The sequence below is a fragment of the Salvelinus fontinalis genome, unplaced genomic scaffold (genome assembly GCF_029448725.1).
Source record: "Salvelinus fontinalis isolate EN_2023a unplaced genomic scaffold, ASM2944872v1 scaffold_0035, whole genome shotgun sequence".
Taxonomy (NCBI): domain Eukaryota; kingdom Metazoa; phylum Chordata; class Actinopteri; order Salmoniformes; family Salmonidae; genus Salvelinus; species Salvelinus fontinalis.
The window spans coordinates 641,538-662,274 of record NW_026600244.1 but is presented as its reverse complement, the minus strand read 5'-3'; the positions used below and the strand labels follow the sequence as shown (position 1 = coordinate 662,274).

The 20,737-nt window shown below is 46.5% G+C and overlaps 1 protein-coding gene across 2 annotated transcripts in view; it reads right to left on the bottom strand.

Annotated features, from left to right (window-relative positions):
* LOC129842352 (ribonucleases P/MRP protein subunit POP1-like) overlaps window positions 1-20,613 on the bottom strand; it is a 36,162-nt gene extending 15,549 nt beyond the window's left edge. Inside the window, exons 1-11 of one of the 2 annotated variants that reach the window (XM_055910873.1) lie at window positions 20,525-20,613; window positions 19,940-20,206; window positions 19,517-19,692; window positions 18,060-18,320; window positions 14,902-14,989; window positions 13,008-13,276; window positions 11,524-11,810; window positions 8,809-8,902; window positions 7,309-7,417; window positions 5,370-5,489; window positions 3,446-3,567 (exon numbers count right to left, since the gene is read on the bottom strand). In XM_055910873.1, the coding sequence (XP_055766848.1) occupies window positions 3,446-3,567; window positions 5,370-5,489; window positions 7,309-7,417; window positions 8,809-8,902; window positions 11,524-11,810; window positions 13,008-13,276; window positions 14,902-14,989; window positions 18,060-18,320; window positions 19,517-19,692; window positions 19,940-20,195 (1,782 nt within the window). In that variant the 5' untranslated portion in view covers window positions 20,196-20,206; window positions 20,525-20,613. Of the gene's footprint in view, window positions 1-3,445; window positions 3,568-5,369; window positions 5,490-7,308; window positions 7,418-8,808; window positions 8,903-11,523; window positions 11,811-13,007; window positions 13,277-14,901; window positions 14,990-18,059; window positions 18,321-19,516; window positions 19,693-19,939; window positions 20,477-20,524 lie in introns of those variants that run through there. The other variant, XM_055910874.1, reaches the window with a different exon arrangement.
* Window positions 20,614-20,737: the final 124 nt, after the last annotated feature.

Genomic DNA, 20,737 nt, shown 5'->3' with positions numbered 1-20,737 from the left:
GACAGTGAACTGTTGTCTAGAGAGAATGCTCCAGAACCTGTCAGTGAACTGTTGTCTAGAGAGAATGCTCCAGAACCTGACAGTGAACTGTTGTCTAGAGAGAATGCTCCAGAACCTGACAGTGAACTGTTGTCTAGAGAGAATGCTCCAGAACCTGACAGTGAACTGTTGTCTAGAGAGAATGCTCCAGAACCTGACAGTGAACTGTTGTCTAGAGAGAATGCTCCAGAACCTGACAGTGAACTGTTGTCTAGAGAGAATGCTCCAGAACCTGACAGTGAACTGTTGTCTAGAGAGAATGCTCCAGAACCTGACAGTGAACTGTTGTCTAGAGAGAATGCTCCAGAACCTGACAGTGAACTGTCGTCTAGAGAGAATGCTCCAGAACCTGACAGTGAACTGTCGTCTAGAGAGAATGCTCCAGAACCTGACAATGAACTGTTGTCTAGAGAGAATGCTCCAGAACCTGTCAGTGAACTGTTGTCTATAGAGAATGCTCCAGAACCTGACAGTGAACTGTTGTCTATAGAGAATGCTCCAGAACCTGACAGTGAACTGTTGTCTAGAGAGAATGCTCCAGAACCTGACAATGAACTGTTGTCTAGAGAGAATGCTCCAGAACCTGACAATGAACTGTTGTCTAGAGAGAATGCTCCAGAACCTGACAATGAACTGTTGTCTAGAGGGAATGCTCCAGAACCTGACAGGAAACAGTTTCTGTGAATGCTCCAGAACCTGTCAGTGAACTGTTGTCTAGAGAGAATGCTCCAGAACCTGACAGTGAACTGTTGTCTAGAGAGAATGCTCCAGAACCTGACAATGAACTGTTGTCTAGAGAGAATGCTCCAGAACCTGACAATGAACTGTTGTCTAGAGAGAATGCTCCAGAACCTGACAATGAACTGTTGTCTAGAGAGAATGCTCCAGAACCTGACAGGAAACAGTTTCTGTGAATGCTCCAGAACCTGACAATGAACTGTTGTCTATAGAGAATGCTCCAGAACCTGACAGTGAACTGTTGTCTAGAGAGAATGCTCCAGAACCTGACAGTGAACTGTCGTCTATAGAGAATGCTCCAGAACCTGACAGTGAACTGTCGTCTATAGAGAATGCTCCAGAACCTGACAGTGAACTGTTGTCTATAGAGAATGCTCCAGAATCTGACAGTGAACTGTCGTCTATAGAGAATGCTCCAGAACCTGACAGTGAACTGTTGTCTAGAGAGAATGCTCCAGAACCTGACAGTGAACTGTCGTCTATAGAGAATGCTCCAGAATCTGACAGTGAACTGTCGTCTATAGAGATTGCTCCAGAACCTGACAGTGAACTGTTGTCTAGAGAGAATGCTCCAGAACCTGACAGGAAACAGATTCTGTGAATGCTCCAGAACCTGTCAGTGAACTGTTGTCTAGAGAGAATGCTCCAGAACCTGACAGGAAACAGTTTCTGTGAATGCGCCAGAACCTGTCAGTGAACTGTTGTCTATAGAGAATGCTCCAGAACCTGACAGTGAACTGTTGTCTATAGAGAATGCTCCAGAACCTGACAGTGAACTGTTGTCTAGAGAGAATGCTCCAGAACCTGACAGGAAACAGTTTCTGTGAATGCGCCAGAACCTGACAGTGAACTGTTGTCTAGAGAGAATGTTCCAGAACCTGACAGTGAACTGTTGTCTAGAGAGAATGCTCCAGAACCTGACAGTGAACTGTCGTCTATAGAGAATGCTCCAGAACCTGACAGTGAACTGTTGTCTAGAGAGAATGTTCCAGAACCTGACAGTGAACTGTTGTCTATAGAGAATGCTCCAGAACCTGACAGTGAACTGTCGTCTATAGAGAATGCTCCAGAACCTGACAGTGAACTGTCGTCTATAGAGAATGTTCCAGAACCTGACAGTGAACTGTCGTCTAGAGAGAATGCTCCAGAACCTGACAGTGCACTGTCGTCTATAGAGAATGCTCCAGAACCTGACAGGAAACAGTTTCTGTGAATGCTCCAGAACCTGTCAGTGAACTGTTGTCTAGAGAGAATGCTCCAGAACCTGACAGGAAACAGTTTCTGTGAATGCGCCAGAACCTGTCAGTGAACTGTTGTCTATAGAGAATGCTCCAGAACCTGACAGTGAACTGTTGTCTATAGAGAATGCTCCAGAACCTGACAGTGAACTGTTGTCTAGAGAGAATGCTCCAGAACCTGACAGGAAACAGTTTCTGTGAATGCGCCAGAACCTGACAGTGAACTGTTGTCTATAGAGAATGCTCCAGAACCTGACAGTGAACTGTCGTCTATAGAGAATGCTCCAGAACCTGACAATGAACTGTTGTCTAGAGAGAATGCTCCAGAACCTGACAATGAACTGTTGTCTAGAGAGAATGCTCCAGAACCTGACAGTGAACTGTTGTCTAGAGAGAATGCTCCAGAACCTGACAGGAAACAGTTTCTGTGAATGCGCCAGAACCTGACAGGAAACAGTTTCTGTGAATGCGCCAGAACCTGACAGGAAACAGTTTCTGTGAATGCGCCAGAACCTGACAGGAAACAGTTTCTGTGAATGCGCTAGAACCTGACAGGAAACAGTTTCTGTGAATGCGCCAGAACCTGACAGGAAACAGTTTCTGTGAATGCGCCAGAACCTGACAGGAAACAGTTTCTGTGAATGCGCCAGAACCTGACAGGAAACAGTTTCTGTGAATGCTCCAGAACCTGACAGGAAACAGTTTCTGTGAATGCTCCAGAACCTGACAGGAAACAGTTTCTGTGAATGCTCCAGAACCTGACAGGAAACAGTTTCTGTGAATGCTCCAGAACCTGACAGGAAACAGTTTCTGTGAATGCGCCAGAACCTGACAGGAAACAGTTTCTGTGAATGCGCCAGAACCTGACAGGAAACAGTTTCTGTGAATGCGCCAGAACCTGACAGGAAACAGTTTCTGTGAATGCTCCAGAACCTGACAGGAAACAGTTACTGTGAATGCTCCAGAACCTGACAGGAAACAGTTTCTGTGAATGCTCCAGAACCTGACAGGAAACAGTTTCTGTGAATGCTCCAGAACCTGACAGGAAACAGTTTCTGTGAATGCGATGGAAACCCATCTAACTTGTATTGTTTATTTATGAGGGAATTTAACAACAGAAGGTATTTTTATGTGCACTACGTCATCACACACAGCCTTTAACCTGAAACAAGTCAATGTGATGGAAAAACATCTGGTGGGAAAATGTGCATATTTTTTTAATGCATATTTTCTTTTTTTATATTCACATGAAAATCTGTTGCCAATTGGATAGAAACCTGGGTACAAACACAGTCAAGGATTCAATTAAACAGCAGGATGGATTCTTGAAGAACAATCAAACACGAGGAAAAAATATTCTTCTTCCTGGATAGTCTCCCCTGGGGGACACACATTTATTAATGATATATTAACAGACATGGTTCAGTTACCTGGTCTGTCATCTTGTTGTGTGTGACGTTGTCGCGGACAGACCGGTCCCACAGGGAACTCTGGCTGAGGGGTTCAGGGATCCCCTTTAACATCAGTTCCCTCCTCCTCTTCTCGTTCACTCCTGAAACAACATGACAGAGGGCATACTGCCGTATGACCAGGTACTCAGGAGAGTCGCCAAACTACGTCGAGTCGGCCAGAGGAAGCACACAACTAGTTGGCAACATCTACGGCTTCACCTCGTAGCTCTATAGGCCTGCACCCACTAAATACGGAAGTGGGTGATGTAACTCCCAGCCAGGTACTAAAAGGTAAATAAGGAAGTGGGTGATGCAACCCCCAGCCAGGTACTAAAAGGTAAATAAGGAAGTGGGTGATGTAACTCCCAGCCAGGTACTAAAAGGTAAATAAGGAAGTGGGTGATGCAACCCCCAGCCAGGCACTAAAAGGTAAATAAGGAAGTGGGTGATGTAACTCCCAGCCAGGTACTAAAAGGTAAATACGGAAGTGGGTGATGTAACTCCCAGCCAGGTACTAAAAGGTAAATAAGGAAGTGGGTGATGTAAACCCCAGCCAGGTACTAAAAAGGTAAATAAGGAAGTGGGTGATGTAACTCCCAGCCAGGTACTAAAAAGGTAAATAAGGAAGTGGGTGATGTAACTCCCAGCCAGGTACTAAAAGGTAAATACGGAAGTGGGTGATGTAACTCCCAGCCAGGTACTAAAAAGGTAAATAAGGAAGTGGGTGATGTAACTCCCAGCCAGGTACTAAAAGGTAAATAAGGAAGTGGGTGATGCAACCCCCAGCCAGGCACTAAAAGGTAAATAAGGAAGTGGGTGATGCAACCCCCAGCCAGGTACTAAAAGGTAAATAAGGAAGTGGGTGATGTAAACCCTAGCCAGGCACTAAAAGGTAAATAAGGAAGTGGGTGATGTAACTCCCAGCCAGGCACTAAAAGGTAAATAAGGAAGTGGGTGATGTAACTCCCAGCCAGGTTCTAAAAGGTAAATAAGGAAGTGGGTGATGCAACCCCCAGCCAGGTACTAAAAAGGTAAATAAGGAAGTGGGTGATGTAACTCCCAGCCAGGCACTAAAAGGTAAATAAGGAAGTGGGTGATGCAACCCCCAGCCAGGTTCTAAAAAGGTAAATAAGGAAGTGGGTGATGCAACCCCCAGCCAGGCACTAAAAAGGTAAATAAGGAAGTGAGTGATGCAACCCCCAGCCAGGTACTAAAAAGGTAAATAAGGAAGTGGGTGATGCAACCCCCAGCCAGGCACTAAAAGGTAAATAAGGAAGTGGGTGATGCAACCCCCAGCCAGGTACTAAAAGGTAAATAAGGAAGTGGGTGATGCAACCCCCAGCCAGGTACTAAAAAGGTAAATAAGGAAGTGGGTGATGCAACCCCCAGCCAGGTTCTAAAAAGGTAAATAAGGAAGTGAGTGATGCAACCCCCAGCCAGGTACTAAAAAGGTAAATAAGGAAGTGGGTGTGAACCGCTGAGGGCGTGGTCTGAGCACAGGGTCCTGCCAGGATTCGAACCTGGGACATCTGCATGGACGAGCAGAGGCTCCCCAGGAGCACAGGACCAGAGAAGTACCACAACCAGAAGACCAGAGAATGACCCACAGAACCTCCCTACCCACAAAGCCTCAGGACCTATAACCATCACATTCACAAACACAGGGTCCTGTTCAGCAGGGAACAATCTATTACATTTTCTTTGCATGCGTTCTTATTGAATATTAGGTAGTAGGCTACTTCAGTTTCACTCTGATTGAAAAGGTTGTGTTCTGAGCATGACCCAGGTAGAATCACCCTAAAGGAGAACTAGTGATGTAATGTAAACTATATCGGACCTGTCTGAACCACCCCACCCTGTCTCCTGGCTCAGAGGTTACCATGGCTACTGGCTCAGAGGTTACCTTGTGCCTTCCTGAAGTCGGACACGGCCTTGCCTCTCTTGTTTGGTAAGGTCAATCTGGGGTCATCCACCGTCAGACCCAGAACTGAGCCGGCGGGGACCTCCGCTGTGGAGTACACACCTGAGGGGGAGGAGAGACAGGAGTTACGCTTTGGAGGGGAGGAGAGACAGGACAGACGAGTTACGCTTTGGAGGGGAGGAGTGGACAGACGCGTTACGCTTTGGAGGGGAGGAGAGACAGGACAGACGCGTTACGCTTTGGAGGGGAGGAGTGGACAGACGAGTTACGCTTTGGAGGGGAGGAGAGACAGGACAGACGCGTTACGCTTTGGAGGGGAGGAGTGACAGGACAGACGCGTTACGCTTTGGAGGGGAGGAGTGGACAGACGAGTTACGCTTTGGAGAGGAGGAGAGACAGGACAGACGCGTTACGCTTTGGAGGGGAGGAGTGGACAGACGCGTTACGCTTTGGAGAGGAGGAGAGACAGGACAGACGCGTTACGCTTTGGAGGGGAGGAGTGGACAGACGCGTTACGCTTTGGAGGGGAGGAGAGACAGGACAGACGCGTTACGCTTTGGAGGGGAGGAGTGGACAGACGAGTTACGCTTTGGAGGGGAGGAGAGACAGGACAGACGCGTTACGCTTTGGAGGGGAGGAGTGACAGGACAGACGCGTTACGCTTTGGAGAGGAGGAGAGACAGGACAGACGAGTTACGCTTTGGAGGGGAGGAGAGACAGGACAGACGAGTTACGCTTTTGGAGGGGAGGAGAGACAGGACAGACGCGTTACGCTTTGGAGGGGAGGAGAGACAGGACAGACATGAGTTACGCTTTGGAGGGGAGGAGTGGACAGACGAGTTACGCTTTGGAGGGGAGGAGTGGACAGACGAGTTACGCTTTGGAGGGGAGGAGTGGACAGACGAGTTACGCTTTGGAGGGGAGGAGTGGACAGACGAGTTACGCTTTGGAGGGGAGGAGTGGACAGACGAGTTACGCTTTGGAGGGGAGGAGTGGACAGACGAGTTACGCTTTGGAGGGGAGGAGCGACAGGACAGACATGAGGTACGCTTTGGAGAGGAGGAGACAGGACATACATGAGATACGCTTTGGAGGGGAGGAGACAGGACGTACGCTTTGGAGGGGAGGAGAGACAGGACAGACATGAGGTACGCTTTGGAGGGGAGGAGAGACAGGACAGACATGAGGTACGCTTTGGAGGGGAGGAGAGACAGGACAGACATGAGGTACGCTTTAGAGGCACTGGGGCCAGAAAAGAGGACCTTGAGGATAAACGTGTCTGTTTCCTATGACTGATTGAGGACTCTGTTCCTGGAGAGAAACCCTCCTGTAGGTTTTAACTCCAACCCTGTTCCTGGAGAGAACCCCTCCTGTAGGTTTTAACTCCAACCCTGTTCCTGGAGAGAAACCCTCCTGTAGGTTTTAACTCCAACCCTGTTCCTGGAGAGCTACCCTGCTGTAGGTTTTAACTCCAACCCTGTTCCTGGAGAGCTACCCTCCTGTAGGTTTTAACTCCAACCCTGTTCCTGGAGAGAGACCCTCCTGTAGGTTTTAACTCCAACCCTGTTCCTGGAGAGAGACCCTCCTGTAGGTTTTAACTCCGACCCTGTTCCTGGAGAGATACCCTCCTGTAGGTTTTAACTCCGACCCTGTTCCTGGAGAGAAACCCTCCTGGAGGTTTTAACACCGACCCTGTTCCTGGAGAGAAACCCTCCTGTAGGTTTAAACTCCAACCCTGTTCCTGGAGAGAAACCCTCCTGGAGGTTTTAACTCCAACCCTGTTCCTGGAGAGAGACCCTCCTGTAGGTTTTAACTCCAACCCTCCTGGAGGTTTACACTCCAACCCTGCAGGGCTGGAGAGCCCTGATCTAATCTAATGAATGTAAATAATGAATGAGGAATGTAGTCGTGAGGAACTCACCTTTGAGCATGTTGAAGACACCAGCTTGTTGTTGATGAAGAGACATGTTACAGTCGTCTCTACAGTGATCTGGCCACCAGAAGGGAGATGGTCTGGATTTACCTGTAGCCTGAAATAAAGACAAAACACCTGACTAAACACCTTACACCGGAACATACAGGATGTAGTCTCTAGATAAAACACCTAACACCGGAACATACAGGATGTAGTCTCTAGATAAAACACCTTACACCGGAACATACAGGATGTAGTCTCTAGATAAAACACCTAACACTGGAACATACAGGATGTAGTCTCTAGATAAAATACCTAACACTGGAACATACAGGATGTAGTCTCTAGATAAAACACCTAACACTGGAACGTACAGGATGTAGTCTCTAGATAAAACACCTTACACTGGAACATACAGGATGTAGTCTCTAGATAAAACACCTAACACTGGAACATACAGGATGTAGTCTCTAGATAAAACACCTAACACCGGAACATACAGGATATAGTCTCTAGATAAAACACCTAACACCGGAACATACAGGATGTAGTCTCTAGATAAAATACCTAACACCGGAACATACAGGATGTAGTCTCTAGATAAAATACCTAACACTGGAACATACAGGATGTAGTGTCTAGATAAAATACCTAACACCGGAACATACAGGATGTAGTCTCTAGATAAAATACCTAACACTGGAACATACAGGATGTAGTGTCTAGATAAAATACCTAACACCGGAACATACAGGATGTAGTCTCTAGATAAAATACCTAACACTGGAACATACAGGATGTAGTCTCTAGATAAAACACCTAACACTGGAACATACAGGTTCTTAGCTGGTCTCCAGATAAATCATCCCAGGTTCTTAGCTGGTCTCTAGATAAATCATCCCAGGTGATAAGCTGGTCTCCAGATAAATCATCCCAGGTGATAAGCTGGTCTCCAGATAAATCATCCCAGGTGATAAGCTGGTCTCCAGATAAATCATCCCAGGTGATAAGCTGGTCTCCAGATAAATCATCCCAGGTGATAAGCTGGTCTCCAGATAAATCATCCCAGGTGATAAGCTGGTCTCCAGATAAATCCTCCCAGGTGATTAGCTGGTCTCCAGATAAATCATCCCAGGTGATTAGCTGGTCTCTAGATAAATCATCCCAGGTGATTAGCTGGTCTCTAGATAAATCATCCCAGGTGATTAGTTGGTCTCTAGATAAATCATCCCAGGTGATTAGCTGGACTCTAGATAAATCATCCCAGGTGATTAGCTGGACTCTAGATAAATCATCCCAGGTGATTAGCTGGACTCTAGATAAATCATCCCAGGTGATTAGCTGGACTCTAGATAAATCATCCCAGGTGATTAGCTGGACTCTAGATAAATCATCCCAGGTGATTAGCTGGACTCTAGATAAATCATCCCAGGTGATTAGCTGGACTCTAGATAAATCATCCCAGGTGATTAGCTGGTCTCTAGATAAATTATCCCAGTTTCTTACATCACAGTGTGTGGCAGGGTCCAGTGTTTCAGTCAGAACGGAATGTGAAAGAGGTCCAATCAGACGATAGCGCACCATCTCCATGGTGAGGTCACTGCAAAACAGTAAACAACAACATTCAGGAAGTAAACATGGTTGAGAATAAAGGGAGGGGTTTATAAAGGGAGGGGTTTTATAAAGGGAGGGGTTTATAAAGGGAGGAGTTTATAAAGGGAGGAGTTTTATAAAGGGAGGAGTTTTATAAAGGGAGGGGTTTATAAAGGGAGGGATTTTATAAAGGGAGGAGTTTTATAAAGGGAGGGGTTTATAAAGGGAGGAGTTTATAAAGGGAGGAGTTTTATAAAGGGAGGAGTTTTATAAAGGGAGGAGTTTTATAAAGGGAGGGGGGTATAAAGGGAGGGGTTTATAACATTGACAGAAAACTATAAATATGACTAATGATGTATTAACACTCAGGAAGTCTTAAGAGCAGCAAGGTGCCAACCTCCAGACACAACTAACAGGTACTTAGAGCTTGGAGAGACTCTGGAAGGTCACAACTAACAGGTACTTAGAGCTTGGAGAGACTCTGGAAGGTCACAACTAACAGGTACTTAGAGCTTGGAGAGACTCTGGAAGGTCACAACTAACAGGTACTTAGAGCTTGGAGAGACTCTGGAAGGTCACAACTAACAGGTACTTAGAGCTTGGAGAGACTCTGGAAGGTCACCACTAACAGGTACTTAGAGAGACTCTGGAAGGTCACAACTAACAGGTACTTAGAGAGACTCTGGAAGGTCACAACTAACAGGTACTTAGAGCTTGGAGAGACTCTGGAAGGTCACCACTAACAGGTACTTAGAGAGACTCTGGAAGGTCACAACTAACAGGTACTTAGAGAGACTCTGGAAGGTCACAACTAACAGGTACTTAGAGCTTGGAGAGACTCTGGAAGGTCACAACTAACAGGTACTTAGAGCTTGGAGAGACTCTGGAAGGTCACAACTAACAGGTACTTAGAGCTTGGAGAGACTCTGGAAGGTCACAACTAACAGGTACTTAGAGCTTGGAGAGACTCTGGAAGGTCACAACTAACAGGTACTTAGAGCTTGGAGAGACTCTGGAAGGTCACAACTAACAGGTACTTAGAGCTTGGAGAGACTCTGGAAGGTCACAACTAACAGGTACTTAGAGCTTGGAGAGACTCTGGAAGGTCACCACTAACAGGTACTTAGAGAGACTCTGGAAGGTCACAACTAACAGGTACTTAGAGAGACTCTGGAAGGTCACAACTAACAGGTACTTAGAGCTTGGAGAGACTCTGGAAGGTCACAACTAACAGGTACTTAGAGCTTGGAGAGACTCTGGAAGGTCACAACTAACAGGTACTTAGAGCTTGGAGAGACTCTGGAAGGTCACAACTAACAGGTACTTAGAGCTTGGAGAGACTCTGGAAGGTCACAACTAACAGGTACTTAGAGCTTGGAGAGACTCTGGAAGGACACAACAGGTACTTAGAGCTTGGAGAGACTCTGGAAGGTCACAACTAACAGGTACTTAGAGCTTGGAGAGACTCTGGAAGGACACAACAGGTACTTAGAGCTTGGAGAGACTCTGGAAGGTCACAACTAACAGGTACTTAGAGCTTGGAGAGACTCTGGAAGGACACAACTAACAGGTACTTAGAGCTTGGAGAGACTCTGGAAGGTCACAACTAACAGGTACTTAGAGAGACTCTGGAAGGTCACAACTAACAGGTACTTAGAGCTTGGAGAGACTCTGGAAGGTCACAACTAACAGGTACTTAGAGCTTGGAGAGACTCTGGAAGGACACAACAGGTACTTAGAGCTTGGAGAGACTCTGGAAGGTCACAACTAACAGGTACTTAGAGCTTGGAGAGACTCTGGAAGGACAGAACAGGTACTTAGAGCTTGGAGAGACTCTGGAAGGTCACAACTAACAGGTACTTAGAGCTTGGAGAGACTCTGGAAGGACACAACTAACAGGTACTTAGAGCTTGGAGAGACTCTGGAAGGACACAACAGGTACTTAGAGCTTGGAGAGACTCTGGAAGGTCACAACTAACAGGTACTTAGAGCTTGGAGAGACTCTGGAAGGTCACCACTAACAGGTACTTAGAGCTTGGAGAGACTCTGGAAGGTCACAACTAACAGGTACTTAGAGCTTGGAGAGACTCTGGAAGGTCACAACTAACAGGTACTTAGAGCTTGGAGAGACTCTGGAAGAACACAACTAACAGGTACTTAGAGCTTGGAGAGACTCTGGAAGGACACAACTAACAGGTACTTAGAGAGACTCTGGAAGGTCACAACTAACAGGTACTTAGAGCTTGGAGAGACTCTGGAAGGTCACAACTAACAGGTACTTAGAGCTTGGAGAGACTCTGGAAGGTCACAACTAACAGGTACTTAGAGCTTGGAGAGACTCTGGAAGGACACAACTAACAGGTACTTAGAGCTTGGAGAGACTCTGGAAGGACACAACTAACAGGTACTTAGAGCTTGGAGAGACTCTGGAAGGTCACAACTAACAGGTACTTAGAGCTTGGAGAGACTCTGGAAGGACACAACAGGTACTTAGAGCTTGGAGAGACTCTGGAAGGACACAACTAACAGGTACTTAGAGCTTGGAGAGACTCTGGAAGGTCACAACTAACAGGTACTTAGAGCTTGGAGAGACTCTGGAAGGTCACCACTAAAGCAGTCAGAACCAACCTGATGACTATACCAGTGGTACTGGACCTCCAGGTGACGGGTGTGGTAGCAGAAATGGTACTGTATCCCACGAGCTTCTTGGCTGGTGGTCCTGCAGCCTCAGGCTCCCTGGAGGACCACTTCCTCTTAGAACCAGAAGCAGAGGCCTGCACCGCCTCAGGACAAGCCCCAGGACCAGGGGCCAAGGTGGGGGTAGGGGCTGGCTGTGGGACAGGGAGCTCCACTGGAGCAGGTGGAAGTACAGCCTCAGAACACTGACAGACAGCCTGCAGCTCTGGGAGGAGGTCCTGACACAGAGCAGAGTCACGACACAGAGCAGAGTCACGACACAGAGCAGAGTCACGACACAGAGCAGAGTCACGACACAGAGCAGAGTCACGACACAGAGCAGAGTCACGACACAGAGCAGAGTCACGACACAGAGCAGAGTCACGACACAGAGCAGAGTCACGACACAGAGCAGAGTCACGACACAGAGCAGAGTCACGACAGTCACGACACAGAGCAGAGTCACGACAGTCACGACACAGAGCAGAGTCACGACACAGAGCAGTCACGACACAGAGCACAGTCACGACACAGAGCACAGTCACGACACAGAGCAGAGTCACGACACAGAGCAGAGTCACGACACAGAGCAGAGTCACGACACAGTCACGACACAGTCGCGACACAGTCGCGACACAGTCGCGACACAGTCGCGACACAGTCGCGACACAGTCGCGACACAGTCGCGACACAGAGCACAGTCGCGACACAGAGCACAGTCGCGACACAGAGCACAGTCGCGACACAGAGCACAGTCACGACACAGAGCACAGTCACGACACAGCACAGTCACGACACAGAGCACAGTCACGACACAGAGCACAGTCACGACACACAGCACAGTCACGACACACAGCACAGTCACGACACACAGCACAGTCACGACACACAGCACAGTCACGACACACAGCACAGTCACGACACACAGCACAGTCACGACACACAGCACAGTCACGACACACAGCACAGTCACGACACACAGCACAGTCACGACACACAGCACAGTCACGACACACAGCACAGTCACGACACACAGCACAGTCACGACACACAGCACAGTCACGACACGGGGCACAGTCACAACACAGAGCACAGTCAGAATGATAGTACTTTACCGATCCCAAAGGGGACATCTGATTGGATAATACTTTACTGATCCCAACGGGGACATATGATTGGATAATACTTTACTGATCCCAACGGGGACATATGATTGGATAGTACTTTACCGATCCCAAAGGGGACGTCTGATTGGATAGTACTTTACCGATTCCAACGGGGACATCTGATTGGGCTCAGTAAAGTACTATCCTAAGGGGACATCTTGAGTTCACCAGATTATAGACAACAACAAAGACATTACACCATCAATGAATAGTTAAATGGTTGTTCAATACTTCTACGACTGATTGATTCTGCATATTAGTCCCTCTGACCGTTTTCATGGTGGGGTGGGCCCAGATCCACAGCTGTCTGTGTGTTGATCCCTGGCCCCCCTGGTCCCCCCGGTCCTCCTGGCCCCCCCGGCCCTGGTCCTCCTGGCCCCCCCGGCCCTGGTCCTCCTGGCCCCCCCGGCCCTGTGTTCTGGGCCTCCAGAGGAATGTGACAGGCCCCAGGGGCTGGAGAGGGTACAGTCCTGCTCTGTACACCACCACACTGCCCTGTCTCCTGCCTGACACACACATGGCTGCTGCAAACGTAGGCCCTGCAAGGTACAACAGATGTCATCATCAATGATACCGTAAAAGGCAGGAAGCACATATTTGTTAGACCACCTGACTCGAAGAACCAATCACAACAGCTTTTTAGTACAGTTGGTTCAAATTTTCAAACTTTATACTGAAATACTTGTATATTCTCGAGACTGATGCTTCGTTTAGACGAGGGACATAAAAATCTGTCATACCAGTCGGCATAACGGGACAAGAACGCAAGGAAGAGGGTGGAGGCAAAAGCAAGCCAGCACGACGATATGCGTTGCTATGGTGATTTAACTAAACAGCATGATTACACAAGCACGTATATTTATAACCTCCTACTAGTCCAGTTCCATGCTGTTAATATAGTCCAGTTCCATGCTGTTAATATAGCCCAGTTCCATGCTGTTAATATAGCCCAGTTCCATGCTGTTAATATAGTCCAGTTCCATGCTGTTAATATAGTCCAGTTCCATACTGTTAATATAGTCCAGTTCCATGCTGTTAATATAGTCCAGTTCCATGCTGTTAATATAGTCCAGTTCCATGCTGTTAATATAGCCCAGTTCCATGCTGTTAATATAGTCCAGTTCCATGCTGTTAATATAGCCCAGTTCCATGCTGTTAATATAGCCCAGTTCCATGCTGTTAATATAGCCCAGTTCCATGCTGTTAATATAGCCCAGTTCCATGCTGTTAATATAGCCCAGTTCCATGCTGTTAATATAGTCCAGTTACATGCTGTTAATATAGCCCAGTTCCATGCTGTTAATATAGCCCAGTTCCATGCTGTTAATATAGTCCAGTTCCATACTGTTAATACAGTCCAGTTCCATGCTGTTAATATAGTCCAGTTACATACTGTTAATATAGTCCAGTTCCATGCTGTTAATATAGCCCAGTTCCATGCTGTTAATATAGCCCAGTTCCATGCTGTTAATATAGCCCAGTTCCATGCTGTTAATATAGTCCAGTTCCATGCTGTTAATATAGTCCAGTTCCATGCTGTTAATATAGTCCAGTTCCATGCTGTTAATATAGTCCAGTTCCATACTGTTAATATAGTCCAGTTCCATGCTGTTAATATAGTCCAGTTCCATGCTGTTAATATAGTCCAGTTACATGCTGTTAATATAGCCCAGTTCCATACTGTTAATATAGTCCAGTTCCATGCTGTTAATATAGTCCAGTTACATGCTGTTAATATAGCCCAGTTCCATACTGTTAATATAGTCCAGTTCCATGTTGTTAATATAGTCCAGTTCCATGCTGTTAATATAGTCCAGTTACATACTGTTAATACAGTCCAGTTCCATGTTGTTAATATAGTCCAGTTCCATGCTGTTAATATAGTCCAGTTACATACTGTTAATACAGTCCAAATCAACATCCGGTAGAAAACAACACTACAAGCAGATGGTAAAAGTTTAAATATTTTATAACTCTGTTGGCAAGTCCCGTCTACCGTGGCGGCTGACGGCATTCACCGCCGTCCCTCAACGGCGTTTACCGTTGTGCTCTCGTTGAAAACAACGGACATCTGGTTTGCCGTCTACCTCGTACCGTCTAAAACGCAGCCTGATTCACACGTGTGGTTTTAGTTTGTGAGGAGTCGAAAACAGGAAGTACTCACCAGCTTCCTTACTGGTCAGCTTAGACAAAGTAGCTAACAGCTGTTCCTCTGGTCCCTGTAACTCCACACAGCAGTAGTACGACATGTCCTGGGTGGGGGGTGGGAGGGGAGGGTAGGGGGGGGGGGGCGGGGAGGGGCAGTAGGTATCCCAGTGAATCCTCTAACACTTCAAAATATCATTTTACTGGTCGGCAAACGCAATATTTTACCAAAATGCTGTATTCATATCTGATCACACAGCAAACATTTAAAGCGGTGCTCGCTCGTGTTCGTAACCGTGTGAACACCAGACCTGGGTAGAAAACAGCTGTCATTTATTATATACTTTAAGGAGACCACTATTGTAGAGATCCCACAGTAAACCTATTAGAACTGTTACAGAGACTACTATTGTAGAGATCCCACAGTAAACCTATTAGAGCTGTTACAGAGACTACTATTGTAGAGATCCCACAGTAAACCTATTAGAGCTGTTACAGAGACTACTATTGTAGAGATCCCACAGTAAACCTATTAGAACTGTTACAGAGACTACTATTGTAGAGATCCCACAGTAAACCTATTAGAGCTGTTACAGAGACTACTATTGTAGAGATCCCACAGTAAACCTATTAGAGCTGTTACAGAGACTACTATTGTAGAGATCCCACAGTAAACCTATTAGAGCTGTTACAGAGACTACTATTGTAGAGATCCCACAGTAAACCTATTAGAGCTGTTACAGAGACTACTATTGTAGAGATCCCACAGTAAACCTATTAGAGCTGTTACAGAGACTACTATTGTAGAGATCCCACAGTAAACCTATTAGAGCTGTTACAGAGACTACTATTGTAGAGATCCCACAGTAAACCTATTAGAGCTGTTACAGAGACTACTATTGTAGAGATCCCACAGTAAACCTATTAGAGCTGTTACAGAGACTACTATTGTAGAGATCCCACAGTAAACCTATTAGAGCTGTTACAGAGACTACTATTGTAGAGATCCCACAGTAAACCTATTAGAGCTGTTACAGAGACTACTATTGTAGAGATCCCACAGTAAACCTATTAGAGCTGTTACAGAGACTGCTATTGTAGAGATCCCACAGTAAACCTATTAGAAGAACTGTTACAGAGACTACTATTGTAGAGATCCCACAGTAAACCTATTAGAAGAACTGTTACAGAGACTACTATTGTAGAGATCCCACAGTAAACCTATTAGAACTGTTACAGAGACTACTATTGTAGAGATCCCACAGTAAACCTATTAGAGCTGTTACAGAGACTACTATTGTAGAGATCCCACAGTAAACCTATTAGAGCTGCTACAGAGGCTACTATTGTAGAGATCCCACAGTAAACCTATTAGAACTGTTACAGAGACTACTATTGCAGAGATCCCACAGTAAACCTATTAGAACTGTTACAGAGACTACTATTGTAGAGATCCCACAGTAAACCTATTAGAACTGTTACAGAGACTACTATTGTAGAGATCCCACAGTAAACCTATTAGAACTGTTACAGAGACTACTATTGTAGAGATCCCACAGTAAACCTATTAGAACTGTTACAGAGACTACTATTGTAGAGATCCCACAGTAAACCTATTAGAACACTCTGCAACTGTTACCTAGATCTAGCTAAATGTTATGATTCATGTCCCTCACTGTTACCTAGATCTAGCTAAATGTTATGATTCATGTCCCTCACTGTTACCTAGATCTAGCTAAATGTTATGATTCATGTCCCTCACTGTTACCTAGATCTAGCTAAATGTTAAGATGAGTCCATGTCCCTCACTGTTACCTAGATCTAGCTAAATGTTATGATTCATGTCCCTCACTGTTACCTAGATCTAGCTAAATGTTATGATTCATGTCCCTCACTGTTACCTAGATCTAGCTAAATGTTAAGATGAGTCCATGTCCCTCACTGTTACCTAGATCTAGCTAAATGTTATGATTCATGTCCCTCACTGTTACCTAGATCTAGCTAAATGTTATGATTCATGTCCCTCACTGTTACCTAGATCTAGCTAAATGTTATGATTCATGTCCCTCACTGTTACCTAGATCTAGCTAAATGTTATGATTCATGTCCCTCACTGCTACCTAGATCTAGCTAAATGTTAAGATGAGTCCATGTCCCTCACTGTTACCTAGATCTAGCTAAATGTTACAGACAATGTATGAGAAGGAGACTTGTGAACTATGTTGCCATTGTATCTGAGAGGAGGGACGTTTCTGACGAAATGTGAGGTATATAAACCAATGTACAGGAAATGATAGGCAGAACGTTCCCGTGAATAAACATTTGACTTTTGTAGACTGGGCCTCTGTCTGTTTTTATTTCCATCAGTATCTTACAAATCCTGATATAGCAGACTGAGGAATTTAATTGGTTAGAATACATGAGAATTTAATTCTCCTAAAAGTTCATGTCCCTCACTGTTGGGGATCTGTATTGAAAATAGTCCCCCAGAAATGTTTTAACTTTCCACAAAGCATATTTAAAACTAGAGTTATCCCAGGTCTGGTGAACTCCTAACCTTATTGAGCAGGAATTTATAACTAGAGTTATCCCAGGTCTGGTGAACTCCTAACCTTATTGAGCAGGAATTTATAACTAGAGTTATCCCAGGTCTGGTGAACTCCTAACCTTATTGAGCAGGAATTTATAACTAGAGTTATCCCAGGTCTGGTGAACTCCTAACCTTATTGAGCAGTAATTTATAACTAGAGTTATCCCAGGTCTGGTGAACTCCTAACCTTATTGAGCAGGAATTTATAACTAGAGTTATCCCAGGTCTGGTGAACTCCTAACCTTATTGAGCAGTAATTTAAAACTAGAGTTATCCCAGGCCTGGTGAACTCCTAACCTTATTGAGCAGTAATTTATAACTAGAGTTATCCCAGGTCTGGTGAACTCCTAACCTTATTGAGCAGGAATTTAAAACTAGAGTTATCCCAGGTCTGGTGTAACCTTATTGAGCAGTAATTTAAAACTAGAGTTATCCCAGGTCTGGTGAACTCCTAACCTTATTGAGCAGTAATTTGAACAGGACCCTATAAAATCTGTCAATCAATCAAAATGTATTTCCTATCAGTTGTCCCAAAGTGCTTTCCAGATATCCAGCCTAAAAAAGACTCAGTGGGTAAAGACACTAACCTGTATTAGACAGTGGGAGCTCATGGCTCTGTAGCAGGCTCTGTAACACTTGTAGGTTGGCCTGTCTCCCAGACAGTAGCCCCATCTCTTGACCATGTGGAAGCGCTTGGCGTGCCAGATGTGTGTCTCCAGCCACAGGTTCTTCCGCTGGCGACGGTTGAACTCCAGAAGCATGTTGCCGTGGCGACGCCGGGCTTTACGGCTCTTGCTCTTGGACTGTTCCTTCTTCACCTTCTGACCAGCCTTTTGACTCTTCTCCAACTGGACCAGAGACGAAACATACAGAATATATAGGCTCTAGGTGTGACTAGTCCTTCTGACCAGCCTTCTGACTCTTCTCCAACTGGACCAGAGACGAAACATACAGAATATATAGGCTCTAGGTGTGACTAGTCCTTCTGACCAGCCTTCTGACTCTTCTCCAACTGGACCAGAGACGAAACATACAGAATATTGCCGCACCACTGCTGGTGTGTAATGTGACTAGTCCGGCTCCGGGCGCGACTAGTCCGGCTCCGGGCGCGACTAGTCCGGCTCCGGGCGCGACTAGTCCGGCTCCGGGCGCGACTAGTCCGGCTCCGGGCGCGACTAGTCCGGCTCCGGGCGCGACTAGTCCGGCTGCGGGCGCGACTAGTCCGGCTCCGGGCGCGACTAGTCCGGCTCCGGGCGCGACTAGTCCGGCTCCGGGCGCGACTAGTCCGGCTCCGGGCGCGACTAGTCCGGCTCCGGGCGCGACTAGTCCGGCTCCGGGCGCGACTAGTCCGGCTCCGGGCGCGACTAGTCCGGCTCCGGGCGCGACTAGTCCGGCTCCGGGCGCGACTAGTCCGGCTCTAGGTGTGACTAATACGAGAGGAGACAGATCTGGGACCATGCTTTAAAGTCAAGAGAGAGAGAGGCCGTGTTTCACTGTGACTGAGTGTGTGTGACTGTGAGCGTGTGTGACTGTGAGCGTGTGTGACTGTGAGCATGTGTGTGTGACTGTGTGTGACTGTGAGTGACTGTGTGTGACTAAGTGTGACTGACTGAATGTGTGTGACTGTGAGTGTGACTGAGTGTGACTATGTGTGACTGTGAGCGTCTGTGTGTGACTAAGTGTGACAGTGTGACTGTGTGTGACTAAGCGTCTGTGTGTGACTAAGTGTGACTGTGACTGAGTGTGACTGTGACTGAGTGTGTGACTGTGAGCGTGTGACTAAGTGTGTGACTGTGAGCGTGTGACTAAGTGTGTGACTGTGAGCGTGTGACTAAGTGTGTGACTGTGAGCGTGTGTGTGTGTGTGTGTGTGTGAGACTGTGAGCGTGTGTGACTGTGACTGAGTGTGTGACTGTGAGCGTGTGTGTGTGTGACTGTGAGCGTGTGACTAAGTGTGTGACTGTGAGCGTGTGTGAGCGTGTGTGTGTGTGAGACGGTGAGCGTGTGACTAAGTGTGACTGTGTGTGTTACTTAGACAAACCCACCATGTTGTTGGCCATGTCTCTCAGCCTGCAGGGCAGTCTCTTGGTGTTATGACTCATGGCCCTCCTCCTCATGTGTTTAGGAAGCGCTCCAAACACATGGGAGCTGCCTGTTGTCTTGGTGACGGCCGTCAACATGGCGTTCACCTCTGCTGCCCGGGCCTTGGCAAACGCCGAGGCTGAGGAGAGGAGGCACATCACCACACATCACAAAAAGGCTGGCTGGGAGTCAATGGGTTGGAGCATCAGGCATTATTTACTCATTCTAAATGCCATTGGAATTGCGTAATAAGCCGTTGATTTGCAGCTGGTTCAACATTGACATGCAGAAGTGCTCAGCTAGAACCTATATCAGTTTAAAACCCATCAAGACATGAACATCCATTTAAAATACATTGACAACTGTATGCAGGAAGGTGTTCTTACCAGTAATGTGTGTGGGCAGAGCCTGCGGGTAGCCCCCATGTCCTTCTCTCTGGTGGCCCCGGACCCAGCCCCCTCTCTGGGCATGGCCTGAGTGAGAGGACCCCTGGCCCCTTGGATGTGGAGACAGATCATAGCCTCGACCTGTAGGGGTGTCCCCTCCGTTCCTCCAGTGGGAGCTGCCCTGGGAGGAATAGGTGACGTTGATCGGCTGGTTCCTCATCTTCTTATCGCGCATCCTGTGCTTGGCCGTAGACATGTTTGATAGCTCTGCAGAAAATAAACAATAACACGACTCATTGATAACAAGACTTATGGTGCTGTCAAAAATGATCCTATCCTAGGACACGAGCAGGCTACTAGCTACTATTTAAGAGTGAATTGCACAGTCACTGATCGGATGTTATTGTCAGCGACGCTTTGAAAGACATGCCATTCAATCTCCCCTCAGCAGAATAGCTAGCTAAATTAGCTACTTAGCAAGGTTGCTACACATTGGACACAAACTGGCTACGCTAACGAGTTATGAAGTTATCCACTTCCATCACACCACAATCTACTTGTAAAGGTAACTGAAAATATATTCACTTTCAAATCCTGAATGGAGAAACAGTTATATTTCAAAACCACGCTGTACGCTCACATTTATATCTACAGCTCTTCCGCATAAATATGACGTATATCTTGTTCCGGTTCAATTGTGTTCATGGGAAATGTAGTATACAGTAGATCTTTTTTGTATATATATTTTTTTCATGTAACCTTTATTTATGTAGTAGATATACTTGCTCACGTCAATAA